Consider the following 25,463-nt stretch of genomic DNA (forward strand, 5'->3'; position numbering starts at 1 on the left):
TGGGCACGATAGACCAATGAATGAGCTTGTTTTGTGTATGCTTTATTTCTTAGATAATAGATCTGTTTGCTTGCAAAATGCGTATTTGTAAACACCGCGGTGTTAGACGTCGATTTTGATACCCGCGTTAATAGGCGCCGTTACCCTATATATCCATTATGTATATTGTTCTTGTCAATAAAAAATTTTCATGCAAAATATATATAACAAAATATGAGCGTCGCTAACAGTGTTGACTTCCGTGACCTATTTCTAATGATGTTATGTCTTGTGGAAAACAAATAGTGATTAGTAACCCGACTAATTTACTCAAGTAGGCCTAATTACGCCATTCCCACTTAAATAAGGTAACCAAGTTACAAATAGTTACAATAATTACGTATTCTGGTTTGTTTGTGAAGAGCGAGAAATTTAATATGTAACCAGGTTTAGCACCGTATTGTCGCGGTGTCTTAGTTATGTCTAATTTGGGTCGAGTGTTAAATAGTAATGGGCTTGTGGTTGCAATTGGTGGAATGGGTCATTTATCGAAATGTCTCGATTTCAAATGTTTGTGTTTTTTATTTTGCAGAATTATATTCGAATTTAGTACTATTAGTACGCCATAGTATATTTGTGCAGTAGTTAACGAAAATAAATGAATAAATAATAAATAAATAAATAAATTTTATAAGACATTATTACACAAATTGACTAAGCCCCACAGTAAGCTCAAGAAGGCTTGTGTTGTGAGTACTCAGACAACGATATATATAATATATAAATATGTATAAATACTTAAATACATAGAAAACACCCAAGACTCAGGAACAAATATCCGTGCTCATCACACAAATAAATGCCCTTACCAGGATTTGAACCCGGGACCATCGGCTTCATAGGCAGGGTCACTACCCACTAGGCCAGACTGGTCGTCAAAGAGAAATAGATTTATACATATGTGGCATTCCATGCCAAAAGGGTGCTTATGCTCCATGTGCAAGGACCCTTATCTGACGGAAATCCACATATATTACTGAATGTTAACCTATCTCTGGGCAGTGATAGACTAGAAGTGAAGCCTAAAATGTGTTTCCACCACGCGCATAATTTTTATAATTTGCACGAAATCAATAACGCAATTTTTCATTAAATTTTCACAAAATGTGTGAAATTCATTTAGAGCATTTTGGCTATCGACTGATCTATCATGAAACAAAATGCAATTAGTATTTGAAAAGAAATGGTTAACACTAATTTTATACGAAGATAAAAAAAATATTTTATTATCAAAACTTTTAGTAACTTTGCAGAAAACCCACATTTCAACCCATACTGCAACGGCGCCGCCGAGCGGTCATCGGCCGGTCCAAACGTCAGTCGGTGTCGGCGCGCGTAGCTCGTAGCACGCTCGTAGGCTCGTAGCACGCTACGGTTTGGAGGCTTCAATAGTGCAACGTTTTACTTTAAAAATATACTAGCTAGTGGTTTACATTTCAGCAGTCGTAGCATTTTGGTTAAAAATTACTAAAACTCTAAAATGATTTTAAAAGTCTATTTTTTTTAATGTAGCTGCTTTTTATGTATTTTATGGACTATTTCTATTAATATGGACTATTCGTAAGCAAAAATACTTTGAAATAAATAATAAAAACATCCGTTACCGATCAGAAACAATTATATAAGGATCATATATAAAAAAAAAGAAAAAAAAAACTTGCGCTCATTCCAACAAAGATAAACAAATGAAAATCAGCTAGCCTCAAAAACAAAAGCACATCACGACAACGAAATGACGAACGACGACAAAGGAGAAGCGAAGGAGTCGAGAGGCTCGTGGCCGAGGAGGTCTGAAGATGTCAAGATTGAGTTCGGGTTCGGAGTCCCGTTGGGGGCTATGGGAGCGCACCCAGCTTTCCATTCAGCTTGGGACATTGGCTGGTAAATGAAAATCCTTTTTCTTCAACTTGTACATAATTTAGGGAAAAGGTTCCAACCCACAACAAATTTTATAATTCTGACAAAAAGACAGAAAATCATTTCAATGACTTTTTTTAGGATGGAGCCTCTTCCCTAAACTTTCTACTTATAAAGGTCAAAAACTACCACCAGTTTTATCCTACACCACAACCCGGACAATGATTGGGCCCCGACAAGAAACCGCGCATGAAACTCGGTTCGGTAAGAATTAGTGATATTTCAGAAGATCTGAATATGTCAAGATTGAGTTCGGTTTCGGAAAGCAGTTGGGGGTTGGGGGCTATGGGAGCGCGTCCGGCTTTTCATTCAGCTTGGGACATTGGCTGGAAAGTGTCAGATTGGCTGGTAAAGGGGCATTCCACCAAAAGGTCTACTTTCTTGTATATTTTTTTTCATAAACATCAAATTTCCTTAATTTAGAAACTGCTTCCCAAATAGGTATAACCTGTACTTTAGGATAAACAGCGCTGATCTCCAAAAATTTAGGTAAAAATTTAAAAACATTTAAAATCATTAATAGGTACTGAAAATTTTACATTTCTAAACTGGTATATGTGTGTGTATGCAGAAAAATTGCCAAAAATGTTCAACAGATACTTAAGTAATTTTGTTCATAATATCTTCAGCGTTTTCGTATTATATATAATATTTTGATCTAAAAGCCAGTCTGTAACAATATTTTTGCATTCCCTTTTAGTTATGTTATACTTTGTCGGGGAAGTGACGCGCATGACAGAACTGCTACTACACAACAACTACTTACTGCTATATACCATTGAATTTAAAGCAAAGTTATCAAACGTTATCATTTCAAATATAGGTTTCTTAGCTTTATCAAAAGTGTTAAAAAAATTGCGTCACGTACATGACGCTCTTGTGGAATGTCCCTAAACAAAAAGGTTGCGGCAACAGCCCAGAAGATGTCAAGATTGAGTTCGGGTTCGGCGATCCGTTGGGAGCTATGAGAGCGTACCCTGCTTTTCATTCAGTTAGGGACATTGGATGGTAAGTTTCAGGATTAAAAATATATTTATTTTTATTTGGGATAATGGATGGTAAGTTCCATTGGGAGCTACGGGAGCGCACCCTCCTTTTCATTCAGCTTGCATAGGATATTGGACGGTAGGTAAGTCTCAGAGAAAGGTGGAAGATTTAAAGTTGTAAATTGGATCCTACTGAGCCTTTCACTAAACTTGGGATGTTGGCGAGTGAAAGTAGCACTTGGAAAAGCCGAAAGTCTGATTTTAAAAGGTCACGGTCGAAGGTCTGAAAAAATAAAGATTGAGTTCAGTGTCGGAGTTGCGAGGAATGGGAGCATACCCGGCTTTCCATTTAGCCTATTAAGCTCACACGTTAGCTGTTTAGTCTCAGGGTCATGTCAGGACTATATTTGAAGAACGAATTCCGGAAAACTCAACGAAAATTTCCATTTTGGAAATTTACTTGTTTAAGATTTTTTTACTAATTTCCTAGCTTTTCCATGTACCGCATACTTTTCCATGTACGCTGGCATATTAGTTTTGCGTTATTGAGGAATAAACATCCAACTAGGCAATACATATTATGAAACTTAAACTTTCATATTTATAATGATAGCACAGGTCGATAATTATATAATATAAAGCAATCTAACTAAAATTCACTATCATCAGTATACATTTGCAACACAAGTGTAGTCAATGTCCCACTTTGTCACTTACCATAAGGACGAGATTTAGAGAATAGCCTGTCAAAGGGTCTTTATGGCAAGCGACAAAGTGGGGCTTTTTGGTTGGAAACGACACATTTGTAGCAGTGGCGTGCACAGAGTTTTGAGGCTGGATAGACAAACAATTAACCTGGTGGCCCTGTGAGCTGTAGACCTCGCGCTATGAAGTTAAATTCATAAGTTTAAAAATCTAAATATATACTTATTTCGGCGTATTTACGTGTGCTTACTTAGGCAGTGTCTTTTTGTCTTTATGAAGTGCACGCCCCTGATTTGTAGTCAACCTCATTTCTATAATTAAAGACAATAATGCGATGATGCCATGAGGCATTAAGTTCGCCATTTGTACCCTTTTTAATGTGCAATAAAGTTTAAAATAAATAAATAAATACTGACAGGCACTTGATGCAATAAATCCTTTAGTTTCAGCCTTGTTTCAGCTTGCAAAATGAGTCTGAATGACTGGAAATAAATCACCATCAAATGCCCGAGTAGGTAACTTAAATAAGGAATGGCTTGAATTGAGCAATTTTCTACTCAAGTCTCCAAGGCTCGTTACTACATAATCCAAAAAGGCTAGTGGCGTTATTCATCAACGCATTACAAGCTTGAATTAACTATGAATAATAATAATAACTAACTATGAATCGTTTGTCTTTATCTATCATTTTGACTTATGAATCCGCAAGAAAGGGATAAAACATAATTTAACTAATTCAGGCTCCTAAAAGTTTAGGTATGAATAAGGGGATAGTTCTTTGTTTCACAACAGAAGCAAACTAACTATTTTAGGCCTTATGTCGTTCCAATAGGGATTACCAATGGTGACTCATAAACAAATCAAATGTATGACCATTTAAAACCATACAACTCCTAGGTATATAAAAATAATATGAGAAGTATTCATAATTGTTCGTAAGGTTTAGATTTTTACTTGTTAAATACAAACTTCATTATTACAGGGCACAATTTGACCTCCTTCGGGCATCGCGTGAGCCTTCCCCAATTACTCGTAAGGCGCATATTGTACAATAGTTTCTTTTTCAATTTGCAGTCTTTTCTCCTTGGCATAAGTTTCAAAATGTAAACTTACTGAAAACTGGACAAAGGGTTCGCAATGAAAGCCCTGTGGGTAATTATTCTAAACGGAATTGGACCAAATTATTTGTAGGTGCCATTTATGTAATTATGTAAGAATGTACTGATTAAAAATCGGCCAAACGCATGTCAGGCCATGCTCAGTGTAGGGTGTTGTAACTTTTGTAGTTACTATTCTGCGAAATGGAGGCTATTAATTAGGAAGTATCATGTAGGTACGTTACAAGCATAAGGGCGTACCTTTCGCAGCGCTATGTACGTCTTTTTACAAGCTTTTATTTACTTTCACCTGACCGTTGTCTGTTTGTAATCAAAGCTTGCAAGTTAAATTTGATCCACTTCCCGGTTTCCGATTGAGCTGAAAATTTGCAGACATATGTAAGTTGGGTGACGATGCAATATTATGGTACCATCGAGCTGATCTGATGATGGAGACAACGCAACCTAATTGTGTTTGGGGTTTTTAGAATTTGCTCGATGAGTATTAGTTGCCTGTGGAAAGAAAAGTACAGTCAGCGATAAAAGCTTGTACCAAAAATGAAATTTTTGCCAAAAACTTATTTACTAAGAAGAGAAGATTTTTGTAATAACTCAAAAACGGCTGAACCGATCATGTTCGCTATAGTTTTCATTTAAAGTAGTTACTAAGCTTTTATTTAAAGATATTTTCATATATTTTGGACCCATGGTTCAAAAATTAGAGGGGCACACATATTTTTTTCTTTCGGAGCGACTATTTCCGGAAATGTTAACTTTATCAAAAAATTGCATTTGAAGACCCTTATTCGTCCCCTATGCAACGATACCCCACACTATTGGTCAAAGCAAAAAAATGACATGCCAAATTGCAGCTTTCTAGCACTAACGATCACGGAGTAAATCCGCGGACGGACGGACACACGGACATGGCGAAACTATAAGGGTTTCTAGGTGACTACAAAACCCTATAAATGGTATAGTCACCTGCAATCAATATACTTAATAATAAATACATTTGTTTAATTGCATAAGTCAAATGTTGTAGGGCATGTAGCATCCCGGAGATGCATAGGGCCTCCACAAGATTGGGCAGCCAAATAACACTAGACCCTACTTATAGTGTTGTGTTCCTGCCGGTGAGTAAGGTTGCCAGAGCTCAACGAAGGGGGGTGGGTTTAGGGTCGGCAACGCGCATGTAGCTCTTCTGGAGTTGCAGTCGTACATAGGCTACGGAGACTGCTTACCATCAGGCGGGCCGTATGCTTGTTTGCCACCGACGTAGTATAAAAAAAAACAAGATCCCTTCACGCTTTTCTACCTTGAGTAACCGTCTTGGCATCGTTCCAGCTCAATCCTACGGCTCGCAGCTCATTTTCTACGCTCCGTCTCCAGGTGTAAACGGGGCGTTTGCGGGAAAAAAATTAGTAAAAGTTTAAGTAGTTCTTTTTGTCACGAATTTTGATTGGAATAAAGTATACAACATTAAAAAAAGGTTATGACTCACCAAAATTCACAGAAGTAACCCAAAAACACCTTTCTACATACAACCAAGTTATACAAGTTTAGGTGCACACATTGGAACTTATTGTTTGACACGTAAGGACTACAATTGCATCAAATTTTCCTTGACCATATACATAATTGATCCACCACAGCCATTCTTTATTACCATTAGCCGTCTAGACGTCCATTCCATGGCACCTAAATTACCTACAAATGATTAGAACTTTTTCACAATAAACTAACATGTAGATTCCCTTAGCGTCAATTGTTTTATTTTAGAACGAAATGGTTCTAACTTTTTGTACGTACAATCCTCATAATGACTGAAATGATTAGAACTTTGTCATAGTAAACTAACATGTTAATTCGTAGGCGTCCAAAGGTTTGCTCTAGAACGAAATGGTTCTAACTTTTTCTACATACAATCATGTCGGGAATGTAACGGGGTGTCCATATATCATCGTATCTGATCTGAATTATACAGAGTGTATAATAAGGGTGTTGCGTGAAAGTTTAGCCTTGAGGGTTTTGCGGTTCTTTAAACAAATGAGTTTGACAGCTAAGACCTTGAAGGTTATGACTGATGATTAAGGTTATTTTCGTAACATTTTATACCTAACTGGTGAAGATTGTTACCAAGTTTTTACCCACTATAGCAGGGGTTCCCAATCTTTTTCAACATGCGGCGCAGTTACAAGTTTAGTATTTTGCAACGGCGCCCTTGTAAATTTAAAATCACGGTCGAAAAAGAGTGACACGACGCTATATTATTTACCGATGCGAGCGCTCAAATAGGTACCCGCGAATATTTGTGGTTTCGGATAATGATAGAACTCACGGCGCCCCTCTTTGCTTTCTACGGCGCACCAGGGCGCCGCGGCGCACACTTTGGGAACCCCTGCACTATAGTATAGAATATAGCAGACGTCAGGAGCAATTCTCTAATGCTTCTACATACATTGGCTGGTTAAAAATGTTATAAAAGGTGTCTCCCATCATGGGGTTTTAAATGCAGGGCTCGATTCTCCTCGCTATAGTGGGCTACTTTTATTATGGGACCAACCCCGATATCGAGAAAAAAATGTTAGCTTTTATATACATTTGATCTGATGTCGATGTTTTTTTTTGTTATGGTAGAGGAGGCAAACGAGCAGACGGATCACCTGATGGTAAGCAATTACCGCCGCCCATGGACACCTGCAACACCAGAGGGATTGTAAGTGCGTTGCCGGCATTTAAGATGGGAGTACGCCCTTTTCTTGTTTTCTATGGAAAATCCAAATCACATTATTATAAAAGTTGTTCGATTTAGCGAGTAGAATCGAATCCTGCATACGCCCCGTGGAGGGAGACATACTGTATAACATATTGTGACAGGACCAATATGATAGTATTCAGATAGTGTTATTATGTCCTTGTTACACGATTTTATATAACATTGTTGACGACCGGTTTGGCCTAGTGGATAGTGACCCTGCCTACGAAGCTGATGGTCCCGGGTTCAAATCCTGGTAAGGGCATTTATTCGTGTGATGAGACTGATGAGCATGGATATTTGTTCCTGAGTCATGGGTGTTTTCTATGTATTTAAGTATTTATAAATATTGATATATTATATTATATATATCGTTGTCAAAATACCCTCAACACAAGCCTTATTGCGCTTACTGTGGGACTTAGTCAATTTGTGTAATAATGTCATATAATATATATTTATTTATATTTATTATTTATTATATTTATTACTTTGACGACCGGTTTGGCCTAGTGTGTGCCCTGACTATGAAGCCGATGGTCCCGGGTTCTAATCCCCCGGTAAGAGCATTTATTTGTGTGATGAACACAGAGATTTGTTCCTGAGTCATGGGTGTTTTATATATGTATAAGATGTATATCGTCGCCTAGTACCTATAGTACAAGCTTTGCTTAGTGATAATGAGGCCACGTCTTTTTTTTTTTTTTTAATACTACGTCGGTGGCAAACAAGCATACGGCCCGCCTGATGGTAAGCAGTATCCGTAGCCTATGTACGCCTTTTTTTTTTTTTTTTTTTTAACGTTGGGGAAATGCTTTTACGCATGCCACCTAGTCCGGGGGAAACTAGGGGCGATGACGGACTAACCAGTAAAGGACTACCGTCTAAAACCACCAACGAATGCCGGCTCCGCCTTAGATTGGGTGCCGCAGGGTCGCTATCAGCATTCGACCGCGTGCAGCCTATGTACGCCTGCAACCAGGGATCGGAAACCGGTATTTTTTGTATGGGAACGAAAACGGTATTTTTTCGTTCTTTGTTAATTATTTCATTTCTAATTGGACAATCTCATAATACGAAGTCGTTATCTAAAAACACAACCGAGTCCTATATTTGGAGTATAAAATAAACCGAAATATATGTTTATTTCAAAGTTTTTCTAAAAAACCGATTCCGATCCCTGCCTGCAACTCCAGATGAGTTACATACGCGTTGTCGACCCAAACCCCCTCCCGCCCCTCGTTGAGCTCTGGCAACCTTACTCACCGGCATGAACACAACACTATGAGTAGGGATCTTTGTAAAATTGTCCCCAAATGTTTATTTATGATATAACAGTCAATGTGGGAGCATCATATAGTCTAGCTGCGTGGTTAGACTTATGTTCAATGGCGTTACTCATAAACATTTTTCAAATCCAACAATCGTTTGTCCCTATCTGTCATTTTGACATAAGTATGTATTTGTTAGAAAGAGACATTATTGAATAAAGGTTGGCTAAGTTTTATGAAAGGGGGCTTATTTACAAACAATTGGTTTTCATTATATTTTTGGTCCTTCGAACCGGATTATGAAAGGGTACCCACTCCTTTTAATTTTAATTACATCATTTCATATTCTGATGTATATTTCTGCATAGTTACATTAACTAAACAAGAAATAAATAACAAAACAATGCTCGTATTTCCCAAGGGAAATACGAAAAAGGAATGTAATTTCATGGAATTAACTTTGTCAATCATCGTAAGTGCACACGCTATATTCCTTTATTCCATTGCAAATTATATCGTGAGTAAATTCAATTGGCAAAAATCGCTTCTTATAAAGTTCCTTGTTACAACCAGATCTCGAAATGCTGATAAGGAATTATATACCTTATACCTTGAAATTAGGTCACATTTTAATTCGTAGCAGACGTCCTTTACGCCCACTGCTGCATCATTCAGACAATTGGACCAGACTCCAGAAAAATAAACCTTAAGGCGTTTACATTGAGTCTCATTTGCATTGAAACGTTGTTCAAAACCTTAACGTCTTCAGCCTTTTGACGGACGTAATCTCTGTTGTTTCAAAAGGTCGTATGTACAAACGATATTCCTAATGAGATACGACTTTTTGATTTAATGGTAGAATAATTGTCCCGTGGGATGGATGTCAAGTTTAATGGACATTGGCAATTGCGTTGTCTCGTTATTCACTTGTTTTAGTTGATTGACACTTCTGTTTTTATAGCTATTTAATGCGTTACGCAAGATTATATAAATATGCTTAAATAAACAATTGGTTTATTAAACTAAAGGTCGTAGATAATATCGACCAGTGGGTGTTCGAATTGTATATTTTTAGGGCGCATATTAGGTGCGACCATGAGCGACTAATAAGCCAACGAGTTTCAGTTCAGTTCAGTTTTTAAAAATTAAATGGCTTCAGTCCAGTGGGACTATTTGTGTCATTCTCAATCAAATCAACAGGTAACTTACTGTCGGTATTAAATTGTAGCTACCAGCATATAGTTAAAAACATGCTCTTTTATATCCATAAAGAATCAGGTCTCTAAATGCAGTATTTTTTTTTATGGTTTTTGAAAATTCACCATGAAAAGGTACAGTTTTGAGATATTCGATTTTAAAGTTTACAAGACCAAGTATTCTAGTGCGAAGTTATGGAGATAGCAGTTTTTAATTTTTTTTTTTTTCTAGGGGGGAAAATGCATTACGCATACCACCCGGGTGCGGGGGGTGACCCGAGTGGTTATGTGGGACTCCCGTCTAGGCTAATGAGGCCGACGGTATACCCACTAAAAACCCCCCATATGCCACCTCGCCGCCTTATTGGTGGGGTTACGGGAACACTTGCGTACTCATCCGCGACCCCACCGGCGGCAGCCGCCCGCGAGCGGCTCCTTCGCGGATGCCCGAAGGCCTTTCACGCTAGGTGCGCCAGAAGGTTCGACGCGCCTTCCTCCTCGGCCTCCGTCCTGCAGTGTAGCGGACCCCCCCGAGCCCGCCACAAGGAGGCCACGGGCGCCAGAAAACTCCCAGCGCCCGGCGACAGATGAGGTCCATGGTTCTGCCGCAAACCACAACTCGGCTGCAGAGGACAGGGAGAACGGCACACCGTAACACCGACACTCCTCTTCCTCTGCAGTCCCACCAACGCCGTTACTGCGGAACGGCCCCGCCAAGGTCGCAGGGGATAGGGAGAGTGGCGCATCGTGATACCATCACGCCTCTTCCCCTGCGATCCCACCTCGGCCGTCGAGGATAGGGAGAACGGCTCACCGCAATACCGACACTCCTCTTCCTCGACGGTCCACCTCCAACGCGTCACAAGCGGGCTCACCAAGCCCACTTGGAGCGTCCTCCTCGGGCCAGCCCGCACCTCAAACAGGCCGGCCCTGGTTGCGTCTTCGCTTCACCGTGGGTGACCAAGCCACGGCTACTAAGCCCCTCCACCACGACAAGGTGGGCAACCCGCGGGGGGATACACTGTACTCCTAAACAAATGAAATTTAATCTCTAATACATATATGTACTTGAAATATTATAAAATTAAGCACGTAGGGTATCGTGACGTGAAATAAAATATTTTTTATGGTTTAAAATGGCTAATTTATAGCCGGTGTCAAGGTATTGAAAGCTATAATAGGTTTGTACTAACCGTACACTGTCTTGTCTTGTATATAATAATACATACAAGATAGTGTACGGTTAGTACAAGACATTGTTCGGTTATTAGTTGGACTTTACGATTTGATTTATTTCGATTGTGTTATACCTAGTGTCCATAAGCAACCAGTACCCCTAGTGTACATTTATTCGATAGCGAAATGTGACGTACGCGTTTGCGTTAAGTCTCATTTTGTATGGGATTTTGAGTTTCCAAAACGTCCCGCTTGGCGCGCTGTTTCTAAATCCCATACAAAATGAGACTTCGCTATCGAATAAATTTACACTAAGGGTACAGTTAACCCCTTAACGCATTTGAACTTTACTAGCTGTCAATAGAGTTGAATATTGTAACTGCGATATATGGTTGCATATGCGGTAAAGGGTTCCCTTTTGTAGTGTTATGGGCACAACAACTCGTGATGACCTTAATAGCCTTTACTATTGAAGGGTTATTGAATAGTAACATTGATTTTTGGTGAAATTTCCGGACCGATACGACCTTCAAACCTTCAAGAAAAGAGCGTACTCCCATCTTAAAGGCCGGCAACGCACTTACAACCCCTCTGGTGTTGCAGGTGTCCATGGGCGGCGGTAATCGCTTACCATCAGGTGATCCGTCTGCTCGTTTGCCTCCTCTACCATAAAAAAAAAAAAAAAAAAAAATGCTGAGTGGAAATATATTTCGGTCAAATGTAAGGTTTTTTTATTGTTTGCGCCACTATCAACATATTTCATGAAATTGTTTGATATTACGAGAAATGGTGAAAATCCTTTCGGCCGCGTATGTAACCAGGTAACCAGGTACAAAATAAGAAAATTTACTCTTTTCTCATAACCAGTTACAAACTCAGTTACTTATGCACTTTTTTATGCCGTTAATTCAATGCTAATTAAATAGACACCCTGAAGACCTACTGATCGCCTATTACCTCATCCGGCTGTTTACACGATATGTGTGCCAAAGGTCGTTGTACGGAGTTCATTGCACTGTTCATTCATAGCTAATACAATCGATGGCTTCAAGGAAGGACATACATTGTAAAGTCAAAAAGTCGTATGTACTTATGAGGCTTGGGGTTACATATGGTTTTATTGGATGTGTGGAGATTGGATTATGTTTAGTGCATTTTAACCTCTGATGCAAAAAGAGGGATGTTATTGACGTCAATGTCTGTCTGTCTGTGGCATCGTAGCTCTCTAACGTTTCGGTGGTCTCTCTAGATTTTCGTTGCGGTTTCCTGGCTATGTTTGATAAACATCGAACTACTAGTTTGAAGAGTACCAGCTCTTCCAAAATGTTGTAATGAATTTTTGTCATGAAATAATTATTTTTGGCATATTAGCGTAGGTTTTTTTTGTACTTTAATTTATAGGCCCTTCAGTGTTTAAAAATATAAAAGTAATTAGGTAATGTGTTTTATATGTGTATAGTGAATTAGTGATATACATACATATAATAAGTTACCGACTAGGTTTACGGAAATGCCCTTAAATTCAAAAGGAAAACTAACTGAATGAAGGAATGTTTCTAAAATATACATGAGTAGAGCAACTCCAGAGGAGTTACATGCGCGTTGCTGACCCTAAACCCGCTCCCCCACGTTGAGCTCTGGCAACCTTACTCACCGACAGGAACACAACACTATGAGTAGGGACTAGTGTTATTTGGCTGCTGTTCTGTAAGGTTGGGCTCTGCTCTAGATCTGGAATGACATCCTCTGGTTGTGCCCTACCACACAAAGCGAGATGACATTCGCAATGCCCATACCTCTCTTTTGGACGTAGTTTAAGGACGTACCCGGGTCCAAGACCGGGTCCTTTTAAGAAAAAGATGCAGTGGCGGAGGGTGGACCGGCATTTTCAGCGTTCGTGGCTAACACCATCGACTTCTAGGCTACCCGTGACGTGGTACCTAAGAACCTGTCCCAATTTCTCAAGTAAATACAATCTTAGAAAGACTAGGTGTCTTTGATCAACTCTAGGGGCGTCATGATCAGATGATTTCATGTGTCATGAAAGGGAGTACGACATGATACAGATTAGTCTCTCCCATTCCTAAAAGTTAAGGACGTTGATGTTAATTCTGGATGTATTCCTCTGTCCCTTAGCCATACTTGTATGCTGGTATGAGACTTGAGTGTTACAAATACAGTGTAATATTTACACATTAATAAAAGTTTTAAAACAAAGATCAAATATTGGGTATGTTCAAGTTCTTTAAGCTTGGTAGACCTTGTCAAAGGCCATTTTTTTAAAATTACGATGATGGCAATCAAGCATATGGCTAGCCTGATGGATAGCCTATCATAGCTGGTTTTTTGATCCTTTAATATCAGTAGGTAGGTACACTACTTTCTTGAAGTACCCCATACCGTAGTGCTTTAGGAAAACCTTGGCATAAAACAGTCGTAGCGTTTGCAGAAGGAAATCCTTCTGAAACCGCACAGTTTAATTCTATGTAGTTACCATCAGACGTAGACAATTATTGAAACATTTTCTTTTTTTTGAAGATATAGGAGGCAAACGAGCAGACAAATCGCTTGATAGTAAGCGATTACCGTTGCCCATGGACACCTGCAACACCAGAGGTTACAACCCCTTAGGGTACGTTGTCAGTCTTTGAGATGAGAGTAACCTTTGTCCTTGAAGGTTTGAAGGTCGTATCGATCTGCTGGAAATGCCGCAGGTAACAGTTTATTCCACAAGCTGTGCGAAGGAGAAAGTTTCTGGATAAATGCACAGTTGAGGACTGATGCCAACCATCTAAGTGGTGAAGATGGAAATGTTTTCGTGTAGAGAGATGGCGGAAAGAAGCGGCAGGAATTAATCCGAACAATGTCTCGGAGCACTTCCCGTTATAGGTACACTGGTAGTACCTGCGATAGAAAATGCAGAGCGTGGCGATATCTCTACGCAGCGTCAAGGATCAAGCCGGTCTGAAATATGCTGACTCCAGACAATTCGAGTCGCTCTCCGATGGATGCGGTTCAGAGGGAGAAGCTGGTACGGGGGTGCCCCTGCCCAATGATGAGAATAGTATTCCATATGTGGTCTAACCTGAGCCTTATAAAGCTGTAGGAGTAGGGCCGGCGTGAAATACTGTCTCGATTTGTTGAGCACCCCGAGCTTTTTCAAGCCTTACCCTCTAAATGGCCCCGGAACAGGACTTCACTCGAGATGACGATGCTAAGGAAGCTAAGTCTGACCTATGTATGACCAATGCAGTACTTAACAAGCTATCTTGAAGTCATAAAACTAATTCAGAATTTAAACAGCCACAAATTAATAACTCTTCTTCTTCTTTTCATCCTGTTACCCCTTGCTGGGGTGTAGGGCTCGAACCATTTTCTTCCACTGACTCCGGTCCTGGGCAGCTTGGGTAACCTCCTCCCACCCCATCCCCAAGCAACCCCTAATCCCCAATATTAACTCCAAGCATTCCAAATTTTTATCACAACAATTTATTTGATTCGATCATCAATGACTCATAGCTTTCCCTACGATACGTTTACGGAACGGTGTCAGCAAAGATAATCAAAGGCATCCCGAATAAATTTCGACAACCTTTGACACACATGGGTTACAATGACCGAATGGTCATTAGGGCTATAATCGAATGTCCCTTGCCAGTTGACCTAGAAGTGAGCCTTGAATTTACCCTTTGTTTGCTTCAAAGGTTAGGTGTTCAATAGCTTTTTAATTTTAGGCTTTTGGTGACAATACTCTTTTACCTTTGATCGGCGGTTGTAGGTACTTTTAGAACGTATAGGTTTTTTATTTATACTACGTCGGTGGCAAATAAACAGGCGGGCCGTATGCCTGATGGTAAGCAGTCTCCGTAACTTCTGTACGCCTGCAACTCCAGAGGGGTTACATGCGCGTTGCCGACCCTAAACCCCCCCTCGTTGAGCTCTGGCAACCTTACTCACCGGCAGGAACACAACACTGAGTAGGGTCTAGTGTTATTTGGCTACGGTTTTCTGTAAGGTTTATGTAAGGTTTTACTTCCCCAGTTGGGCTCTGCTCTAGATCTGGAATGACATCCGCTGTGCTGTGCTCTACCACACAAACCGAGATGACATTCACAATGCCCATACCTCTCTTTTGCACGTAGTTTAAGGACGTACCCGGGTCCAATCGGTATAGGTACAGTAGCGGCTCGGTAATTAATAGGGAAATTCCCCTTGAAAAAAATTCCCCCTGGCGATTTGGGAACTGCGGAATTGGATTTGTATGGGAAATAAAATCTTTATATAAAAATATTCAACGTATTAAACGCAAATCGGGGAAATCCTGAAGAAAGGCCAGGTCAAGAGCACCCTAAACCGGCGAGCGTGTATGAGGAATGTTATGAAAGTGAAGGAAGCGAAAGATCTTAGCGAAGGATCGTAGCAAGTGGAAATCCGTGTTCTTTACGTACCCCTCCAGGACATAGGCGTGATTATATATGTATAGATATGTATGTATGTTTCAAATGCTCTGAATACTCTGTATTCCGGCGTTTGGCTTCGTAAACTGCCTGAGGGTCACCTGAGTTGCATTTCAAATGTCTTTCCGGATTGTTGAACGCCGGAATACCGAGCCGACCGAGCTCCAACTTTATATATTCAAGGTGCAGTTCAAGAATGGAATTTTTAAAAAGTCATAGCACTTTTTAGGGTTCCGTAGCCAAATGGCAAAAAACGCAACCCTTATAGATTCGTCATGTCCGTCTGTCTGTCCGATTATGTCACAGCCACTTTTTTGGATTACAATACGCCTGCCATTAACTTAATAAGCAATCTTGAGGCCTTTCTCGAGGGACTGTGTCGATTTGAATCCAGAGTTTTTCACTTTCGCGCGATATAAAAAAATTACGAACATAGGTATTATCTCAGGTCTAAAATGCACTTTCAAAATATGTAGCTAACAATTTAAGCACAAAAGCTAAAAATATGAAAATTGTTTCTAAAAATTGGCAATATCATGTGTGAGAGAATGTATTGATTACTTTTTTTAATTTAAACGTACAATAAATTAAAATTAAAAAACAACATAACCACAATCAATTCCACCTCGCTCTCGTTTACGCTAAGTGAGAGTGAGAAAAGAACTCTAACTTGCTGGGCCTTATTAAGAGCGCCAAGATAATTTCATGCAATGTAAGGTGTATACCGAGCATACATACTGCCTTTGCCCGTTGTAAGATTATTGAGGTTTGATGTTCTTACTACTTACAACATGAACATCGAAGAACAGACAACCCAGAACCGACCGTCCTGGCGCAAATTGACAAGGAGACCCGACACCACATAGGTGGTATAAGGGAAGGAGGAAGAAGAAAAGTTCTTACTACTTACACGTTGGCTCAGCGACCCAAAATGAGACTTGCCACTTTTCTCGATCCTGTGCGACTTCTCGCCAATAGGGTTGTTTCCAATTTTTTGAAACGCTCGTATTACGTTCTATATTAACTAAAAGTTGCCCTAAAATTCAACTTTTATACTAAAAACGGCTTTAAATATGTTAAATTAACAAAATATATTTTGGCAGATGCTTTCGCGCCCAAAACGCTCTTTGAAAATTGTGTGACGTCACAGTTTACGGTTTGACACATAACTACATACGCACGTAGAAGATACGAACTGTCAACTGACATTTGTCATTTGTTGTTAATCGCCTAACTGTCAATAGTGTCAATCCGAGAGTTGTGACGTCATCAGAATCTTCAATGACGTTTCGAGCTTGGTCACGTGACGTGTGCCAAAAGATATTTTAAATTAAATATTTACAAAAATATGGTCATTACAGGTTCCCTAAAAGTAGTTTATAATTTTCTTATGATCCAAAAGAATTCATTGGAATACAATTCTGCCCTAAGATTTGTAGATGGAAACAACCCTATTGTGTACTCGAAGTTCGCGCAGATCCGCCTCCGCCATGTCGCTTCAGCGATACCTGGGGCGTCCGATAGGACGTCCTTCTGCTAGGCGACCCAAGTACCCTTTTTTACGTTCCGATCTCCATCCTTCTCTCAAGGTAGCCCAATTAACAGATTGAACGGGATTTGATGTAATGTAAGAAAATGGACTAGGCTTTAGAGATGTAATAAATACTGGGCTTTGTGATAAAAACCAGAATATTGTTCTTATTATGTCACCGCAAAAAAATAAAGCCAAACAAGTATTAGACTCTGATTACGCTAACGTGGTTCGATGTTGCAGTTGGCGTGCAGTCGGCGTGCAGTTGCCATCAAGTTGCATTCCGTCTGTATCGGTCCTATCTGCTGGGTATAGTGAAAAATCCAGAGTATTACTATTAGCTTAAAAATTAAGGTTTACGTGTAAATTGAAAAGAATATATACTTGAAACGATCATTTGAAGCAGGTTACCATACGTTTAACTAACCAAAGAGTATATCGCTGAACAAGAAATCAAACGGTAATGAACTAATGATGATCTGATAAATTATGCTCACCTACTTTTCCGTAACTAGTCCAGTCAAGGACCTCCTTACTACAAAACCACCTTAATTCTTCAACATTTTTACCATTCTTATGCCTCTAGAAATAAAGTATAAATTCATTAAAAAAGCCATAAAGGGTGGTAAAGTGATTATTGCCGTACGCAACGGTCAACGTCAAGGAGCGTTTCCGCAACACCGTTGCCAAGGCAACCGCCGTCAAACAAAACTGTCAAACACACCCAGCTTATTCGTACAATAACCAAAGTTGACCAAAGCAATGATTTCATGACAAAACTGAATGTAGCTCTCACGTCTCTCCGATGAATTTAGCAAGATTCCGCAGGATTTGGAAAACGGCGATGGATTTTGGTTTCGGTGACTTCTTGTACCCCAATGTCAGGGGGTTGAGGCAGTACTTTGAACATGAACCACACAGGTAAGGGGGTCTGTTACAATATTTCTAACAGTAAGAAGATTAACTACAACTGATTTCTAAGAATGATTTGTCAAGTTTGCGTTGCGTGGATTTGTGGAATAGGTTACCAACTAATTATAACGATAATGATCCTCGATCTTACAATACAATACAATACTCTTACACACCTCACATAGTCGATTTTAATTAGTAAAATATTACTTCTGGTGTCCTAAAGTGCAGGCTGAGGTATGTATGTAGATATTTTTTGATTACATTGCTGAAGCTATTGGCTTGGAAAAATTGTATAGCATCCTATAGTTCTTAGAATATACATTTTTACCCAACCACGCTGCCGGCTAAGCAGAATTATACGAACTCAACCACAAGTTTTACAAGCGCATCACAAACCAGTATTTTTTTTTTATACTACGTCGGTGGCAAACAGGCATACGGTCCGCCTGATGGTAAGCAGTCTGCATCTGCAGTCTCCGTAGTCTATGTACGCTTGCAATTCCAGAGGAGTTACATGCGCGACCCTAACACTCTGCAGTTCTGCACCCTCGTTGCAAGCGTATTCACCGGCAGGAACACAACACTATGAGTAGGGTCTAGTGTTATTTGGCTGCGGTTTTCTGTAAGGTAGAAGTACTTCCCCAGTTGGGCTCTGCTCTAGATCTAGAATGACACCCGCTGTGCTGTTCCCTACCACACAAAGCGAGATGATATTCACAATGCCCATACCTCTCTTTTGGACGTAGTTTAAGGACGTACCCGGGTCCAACAGTCATGTTATTTTATTTGCTTCGCAGCCCATCATCCAGCTTCCACCATATGGCCCGCATGATGGACCGCATGATGCACGAGAGCCTCCAGCCCTTCGGCTTCGCCCGCATGAGCACTCGGCGCGATAAGGAACCTCCTAGAGACGGTCTTAGGACAGAGAGGAGTGATACGCGGAGACAGCGGGCTGGACAATCTGATACACACGCTGCTACTGGGACTAGGCATCCGCCTACACAAGGTGTTTACTAGATTTGTGAGCTGTAGATCTCGAACTCCATGGCTCCGCCATTTTCAAATATTTCCAATAACTAAATAAATAAAAAATCTACTCGTCGACGACGTCGACTGGTTCCGTACACAAGCGTAGGTATATTTCTATGAAACTAAAAGCATTCGCTGCTTAGTGGATGACATTATCAATTGTATGCTATTGTTTGAAAAAAAAAGATCATGTACGGAACTGACCCTATGTCGGATTTAGCCATATTGACCTTACGAAAGCATTTTTACCCGAACTGAAATGGAGACGTTTCGCTTGCGCTTCGGGCTCCATCGGACAAGAACGCTTTCCTCATTACTGAGTTCCATCTTTGTTTTTTTCTTCTTCTGATATTTCCTTTTTGATCCCTGCAATCTGATCGTTTTTCTACCTCGTACTCAATTTATCTTAAATACCTAACATTTTTTTGTCAGCAAGGATTGTGGTACGTTTTAAGGTAATTTACCCATTTTTTCATTCAAAATGTATAAGATGGTCAATTATACGATACTATATTATGTTATTATATCGTATTTCGCTTGATATGTTTCGATCTGTTTTTTATTTACAACTATGCTCAACAAACACTTGTCGTGGGTCCTCCTTTAGTTACAGGTGGTGGGTGTTATTGCGTAGGGGATCCTGGGAAAATGGATAGAAACAAATCGAGCAGTTAATATATCTTGTAATAATGTCGGAGACTCAGCAAAGATTTAGACTTGTAAAATTCTGACGGTCTTACCACTCTCACATAGATAAGATGCGAAAATTCCTTGACTATTTGTAACATAAGAATGCATGTTTTGGCTATAACGACAACTTATCTGACACTTTGTTGCAGTGGTAAGACCAACGAACGTCAACACGTTCCAAGAGCAGCCCATGGATCAGACCAAACAGGTAGACCCCACCACAGAAAGATGGGCCGGCACATTACGCCGAAGGGACCCAGACCTTCAACCAACATTACCCTCTATAATTACTACTAGAAAAACATCCACAGCATCATCTGTAAGCAGCGGGCGGAAGACACGATCCGTTGAAAGAATGCCGAAGACCTCAAGAGTAAGACAGCTGGTACCCATCAAGCCTATGATCAGAAAACACGATGTACCAAATGAAGGGGGGGATGTAACGATTCTAGAGAAGGATGAGAAAGTTTTCGACGCGACGGGGTATGAGCTGCATCTTGTAGAAACCTTGGAAAGGGATATACTTCAGAAGAATCCTGACGTGCGTTGGAGGGATGTCATTGGCTTGGATGATGCCAAATCTGTTCTGCAGGAGGCAATGGTTTTGCCGCTTGTAATGCCTGATTACTTTAAGGTAAGCTCAAAAACTATAAAGTACGCTAATAAATAAAATAAAATGTAAGCTCTAATTTCCTTAATGTTTTGAAATAAATTGATGGTGAATTTCTCACTATCCGTTTATTTCTAAACGATACTTAAACGAACTTTATTGCGGTATCGTTTGTCGACCTTTCTGCTTAACCCTTTACCAGGCCCCGAAGAACCAGCGTGTCTTAATACGTACTTTATATGCTGTTGCAACCGTATTGAACGCCTTGTAAAAAATGTATTTATGAACGTCGGAGATCTTCCTTTAAACCAGAAATAAAAATGTGGGTTAAGGTTATCCCATCGCCTGTCTAAGTAATGAACTGTCATACTAGATTTTGTCTTATTATATTCTTGATCAGGCCAAGGGATATATTCCACCCACATCTTATATCGGTTATAATAGTCAAGGTTTAACTCCAAATCTCCTACGAAACATTATATCAATCACTGAAAAAAAATCACTTACTTACGTGAGTTTTTATGACATGACAAGACAATTTACCGGGCCATGGGAAATATAGCTCCCACATAGTTAAACTCTAATAAGGCTATGGGATAATGTCAACCCACATCCTAATTCTGGTCATACACAATAATGCATGAATATTTAGCAATGTTTCCGATTACATTAGCTTTCAACACTCAAAATCTACAAAATATCAAAAAATTGTTCGACCTATGTACTTCTGTTTCATAGAAATTATGAAAAGTGTTCGAATTTATCCGTAGTTTACTGAAATTAGCGTTCAAGTGAATTTAAACGGCTGCCAAAGATATATTACGCAATTTAGAAGCGTGTTGTGAATGAAGATCATAAAATAATATTTTCAGGGATTGACAAAATATTTTGTAGGTGGTTTGGAGTTAAAACCTGACTACGGTAACCGATATAAGATGTGGGTGAAATATATCCCTTGGCCTGGTAAAGGGTTAATACAAGATTAATTTTGATTTTCTGGTCTGCACGAATACGTTTCAAGGTCTCTTGAACAAGGAGCTAAATTAAAATTATCAACACATATATTGTATTTAGTGTTTTGTAAATATTGTGTTAGATAAAAACACTTTTCCATAATTATACATTAGTTCCGATTTGGAGTTATCTGAGGACTTCACTTTTGTCGTATAAAAGTGGCACACTCGTAATTTCGTAATGACCCAAAGAAACAGCAATCTTAGCCTACTTTCCGGTAAATTGGAGATTTGCGTGATAGATGGTATCGTGCCTGAGTTGGCTCGGGTTTACCCATTCACCCATTGAAAATGACATAAACATTGAAAATAAGAAAAATCGGTTACTATTGTCGGAAATGTTCTAGGACTTGATTGTCTTGTCTAACTTAAGTTGATTTATTTTGGTTATTTGATGGAAGAAATACTATCGAAATCTTTTAGTTTAGTTATGAAACTAACCGAAGCAGCCTTTGAATGCAGAATATAGGTTTTAGAACGAGTATTTTTTTTTGCGTGACTATAATATTTTCAATGTCACTTAATTATTGGCTATTAGAGAGCCTGGCATAATGATTATAAGGCTCTAATTCATGTGAATATTTATGTGCTGTGCGCCTTATTCTAATAGAAATGCTAGACCAAGAAAATACGGCAACACTTTTATAGCCTTAAGAGTAAATATTCTACATTTTAACCATCAATATGCCGAGTGGAATATGTTAACTGTTGCGCAGGGCGCTAGTTAAGATAAATTGTTTTTTTTTTAGCCTGTTTGAGTGTCCAGGTCATCCCGCCATCTCCGCCTGGGCCTGCCCCGTCCACGTCCCTCTACCGGCATCCACTTGGTGGCTATATAGATATATACATATTGTATATATCTTAACTATCTCTTAAAAATCGCTGCAATGCAAAAACCAGTTCTTTTTGTTAGCAACCTTTTGCAACCTTCACGAAAAAGTTCCCTGTGGTTTAAAGACCAATATGTTAACAACTTTTTTAGTTGATCATTATTAGGTCAATTTACTACTTATATTAATTAATCCAGGGTATTCGGCGACCATGGAAAGGAGTATTGCTGACTGGACCACCGGGTACTGGCAAAACGTTGCTCGCAAGGGCGGTAGCTACCGAATGCCGAACTACCTTCTTCAACGTATCGTCTGCAACACTCACTTCAAAATATCGTGGAGATTCGGAAAAATTGGTCCGACTACTGTTCGACATGGTAAGTTAATAATAATTATCAGCGTGAATGTTGTAATGAGCTTGAACTGCTAACTTCCTTAATGTATCATTAGCGTTCAAGTATCGTGGAGATTCGTAAGAAGCTGGTCCGACTCCTGCTCGACTCGAGTTAGTCCAATCTATTTCTTATGTCCCATTTGTGTCCAAAAAGATAGTTTTTGTTAGACAAATTCTATAATTTTCTGAGGAGTTGAATTTTAAAAAGGCGGTCATAATGTTTCGGCTGTAAATACATTAAAAACTTGCTTTTTTTTGTTTACAGGCTGCTTTCCACGCCCCAAGCACGATATTCCTGGATGAAGTCGACTCCCTGTGCGCGGTGCGGGGTGCAGATTCAGAACACGAGGCCTCGCGTCGGTTTAAAGCTGAACTGCTGATACAGATGGATGGACTCGCTGCTGCCTTGTAAGTGTGGTTTACAGAAAGCTCTGGTACCAATTGGCCAGTCTGCCAGTGCCAACTGGATGTCAAATAAAAGTTTATGCATACTGAATTTGAAGACAATTGAACAGGCCACTTCAGGATCTTTCGTCACTTAACACTAATTGGCTTCGTACTTACGAGAAATTTCGTCTGTTGGGTTAGAAGGAATGGGCTTTGATTTAACTACAAATGCTAAATTACTTACTAGACTGACTTTATTATAAGTAGGTACCATACTTTTCGCAACTTTTGTACAAGAATAAATGTAGTTTCTTGAAAAGAGACCTACATGTAGCCTGTAGCTTGCTACGAGGTATTGGTATGTTTCAGCCACCGAGATAAGATCATCATGGTGCTCGCAGCCACGAACCATCCCTGGGACATCGACGAGGCTTTCCGTAGAAGGTTTGAGAAGAGGATCTATATTGGACTACCTGATGGTATGGGTACCTTTCTTGTCTTATTTTTTTACAATTCAGTCAGTACTAATTTCCATCCATCTGTCTGTTATCTCTTTACACTTAAACCGCTGAACTAATTTAGACAAAATCTGATATGGAAATATCATAAATCGCGAGCGCTAGCGGTAGCACTTAAATAATTGTCGAATAAAAAAACAATGGGTTCGGGGGCTTGCGCCGTGAGGAAGCGGGATTGTGTGAGCTGGTAAGATGGGGTATGGCGTGAGGTAGGAGTGATATTTCGCTCCCTTGAACCTCAGATTCGAATTGTACTTGTGTGGTATCGTTCGTCTAAGTATAGAATATTTTTTGATAACATGTGATGCCCTTGCAGAGAGCACACGCGTGAAACTACTGAAATTGAACTTGCGGGAGGTAGCGCTGGATCCTGACGTGGACCTCGCGGAACTGGCTACTAAACTTGAAGGCTACAGCGGATCAGACATCTGCAACCTCTGCAGGTACGATTAGATTAATTAAACAAAAGTTGAACTTAGGACATGTGGCGCTAGATCCTAACGTGGATCTAGCGGAACTAGCTGCCAAGTTGGAGGGTAGCTGCCTAATTCGTAAAGGCCTCTGTACAAACTCTAAATTTTTACCATTTCTAGGGACGCAGCCATGATGACAATGCGCCGCAAGATCGCCGGCAAGTCCCCCGACCAGATCCGCCACCTCAAACGCTCTGAGCTCGAAGCTCCCGTCTCCAAAGAAGATCTAGTAGCCGCTACAGAGAAAACCCGCCGTACGGTCTCTCAGGCCGATGTGGCTAGGTACACTGGATGGATGCAACGCCATGGATGCTCCTAGCATAGGGCTGGCGCGCTCCACGCGCTGCTCATGAAGCTCAGGACTTAGGCACCATCTGTCTTTGTCTAACAGTTAGGTGTTAGACTCCAATGTTTATACAGTTGGTCTTAGAATATTTACAAAATGAAATATGATTCAACTTGAAGTCCTGATCGTTGATGAAACGTTGTAGAAAAGTCAAATCTATATTTAAAAATAGACTATTAGCAGTTGATCTTGTAAGAAAAAGTTGGTAAAGTTTTTTACATTATTGAAATAAATACTTTTGTAAAATTGATTAGTGTTTTGTTGATGATTGCGAGTTTTTTTACGGTAAACTTTAGAATGATCAAGTTTGATACTTGACATATATGTTGTCTTGTTCTAATCTATGAATAAAGCGTAGGTCTCTTAAATATATTGGCTACAGGCAGAATCTGATTTAGGTAATAATTTATTTAATTAAATATATATGTAGTGAAATGTACGCAGATGGTGCCTAGGCTAGACTGAATGGACAATTAGGAAATAAGTTAGAAGTTAGTCAGCTAAATTTAGAGGATGACCAATAGTAACTTAATTTGGAGGCAGAAATTGCAAAGAAATTAACAAACATGCTGCAGTAGCTGTATCAACTGCGGGAAAATATAATTAGCCATCGCCTGCGCAAGGAAATAATAGGATGCGCAAATAGTGTTTTGCGTAAACGATTCATAACTTTTAAACGAGAGGATGGCACCATACAGTATTGCCATACCATAACTAACCGTATTACTTCAAAAAATTAAGCCCTCGATATTTTGCACCACTCTATACGTTTTATTATTCATTTGTCTTTTTAAAGTTTGTACCTATTATTGGATCCGATGTGATCAATAAAATAAAATAATATGCCTTTTATACAATACAATAGAAATATTCTTTATTGCTCACCAATATAACTGTGGATAAGTTGTAAAAAATGGAATGTACCATAAACGCGATATTGAATAACGCTTCTCTAGTATAATTCTAGAGATGAGAGTTGATATTTAGAATGTACAGTGCAGTTGGTTTTTATCTACCGGTTTTATTCTGATTTTTTTCGAACAGTCAGTGGAACTATCGATATGTATACACTAGAAAACCCACTTTGTCAGTAAAAAAGCCGCGAAATTCAAGTTTGAGTTT

At 39.6% G+C, this 25,463-nt stretch overlaps 1 protein-coding gene across 4 annotated transcripts; it reads left to right on the forward strand.

The window, feature by feature from the left end:
• Positions 1–1,366: 1,366 nt before the first annotated feature.
• LOC133520383 (katanin p60 ATPase-containing subunit A1-like) lies at positions 1,367–24,591 on the forward strand. Of its 4 annotated transcripts, none has more exons than XM_061854774.1 (8): positions 1,367–1,920; positions 18,846–19,057; positions 20,082–20,404; positions 22,421–22,600; positions 22,883–23,025; positions 23,374–23,483; positions 23,839–23,965; positions 24,116–24,591. In XM_061854774.1, exons 1-8 carry the CDS (start codon positions 1,772–1,774, stop codon positions 24,312–24,314), a joined length of 1,443 nt encoding a protein of 480 aa, XP_061710758.1. In that variant the 5' UTR covers positions 1,367–1,771; the 3' UTR covers positions 24,315–24,591. The 4 variants fall into 4 exon arrangements, with proteins under 4 accessions (XP_061710758.1, XP_061710759.1, XP_061710756.1 ...); XM_061854772.1 differs by having other exon boundaries at positions 1,373–1,920; positions 19,920–20,404; XM_061854773.1 differs by lacking the exon at positions 1,367–1,920 and adding an exon at positions 17,692–18,054 and having other exon boundaries at positions 19,920–20,404.
• Positions 24,592–25,463: the final 872 nt, after the last annotated feature.

The sequence above is a fragment of the Cydia pomonella genome, chromosome 8, assembly GCF_033807575.1.
Source record: "Cydia pomonella isolate Wapato2018A chromosome 8, ilCydPomo1, whole genome shotgun sequence".
Taxonomy (NCBI): Eukaryota; Metazoa; Arthropoda; class Insecta; order Lepidoptera; family Tortricidae; genus Cydia; species Cydia pomonella.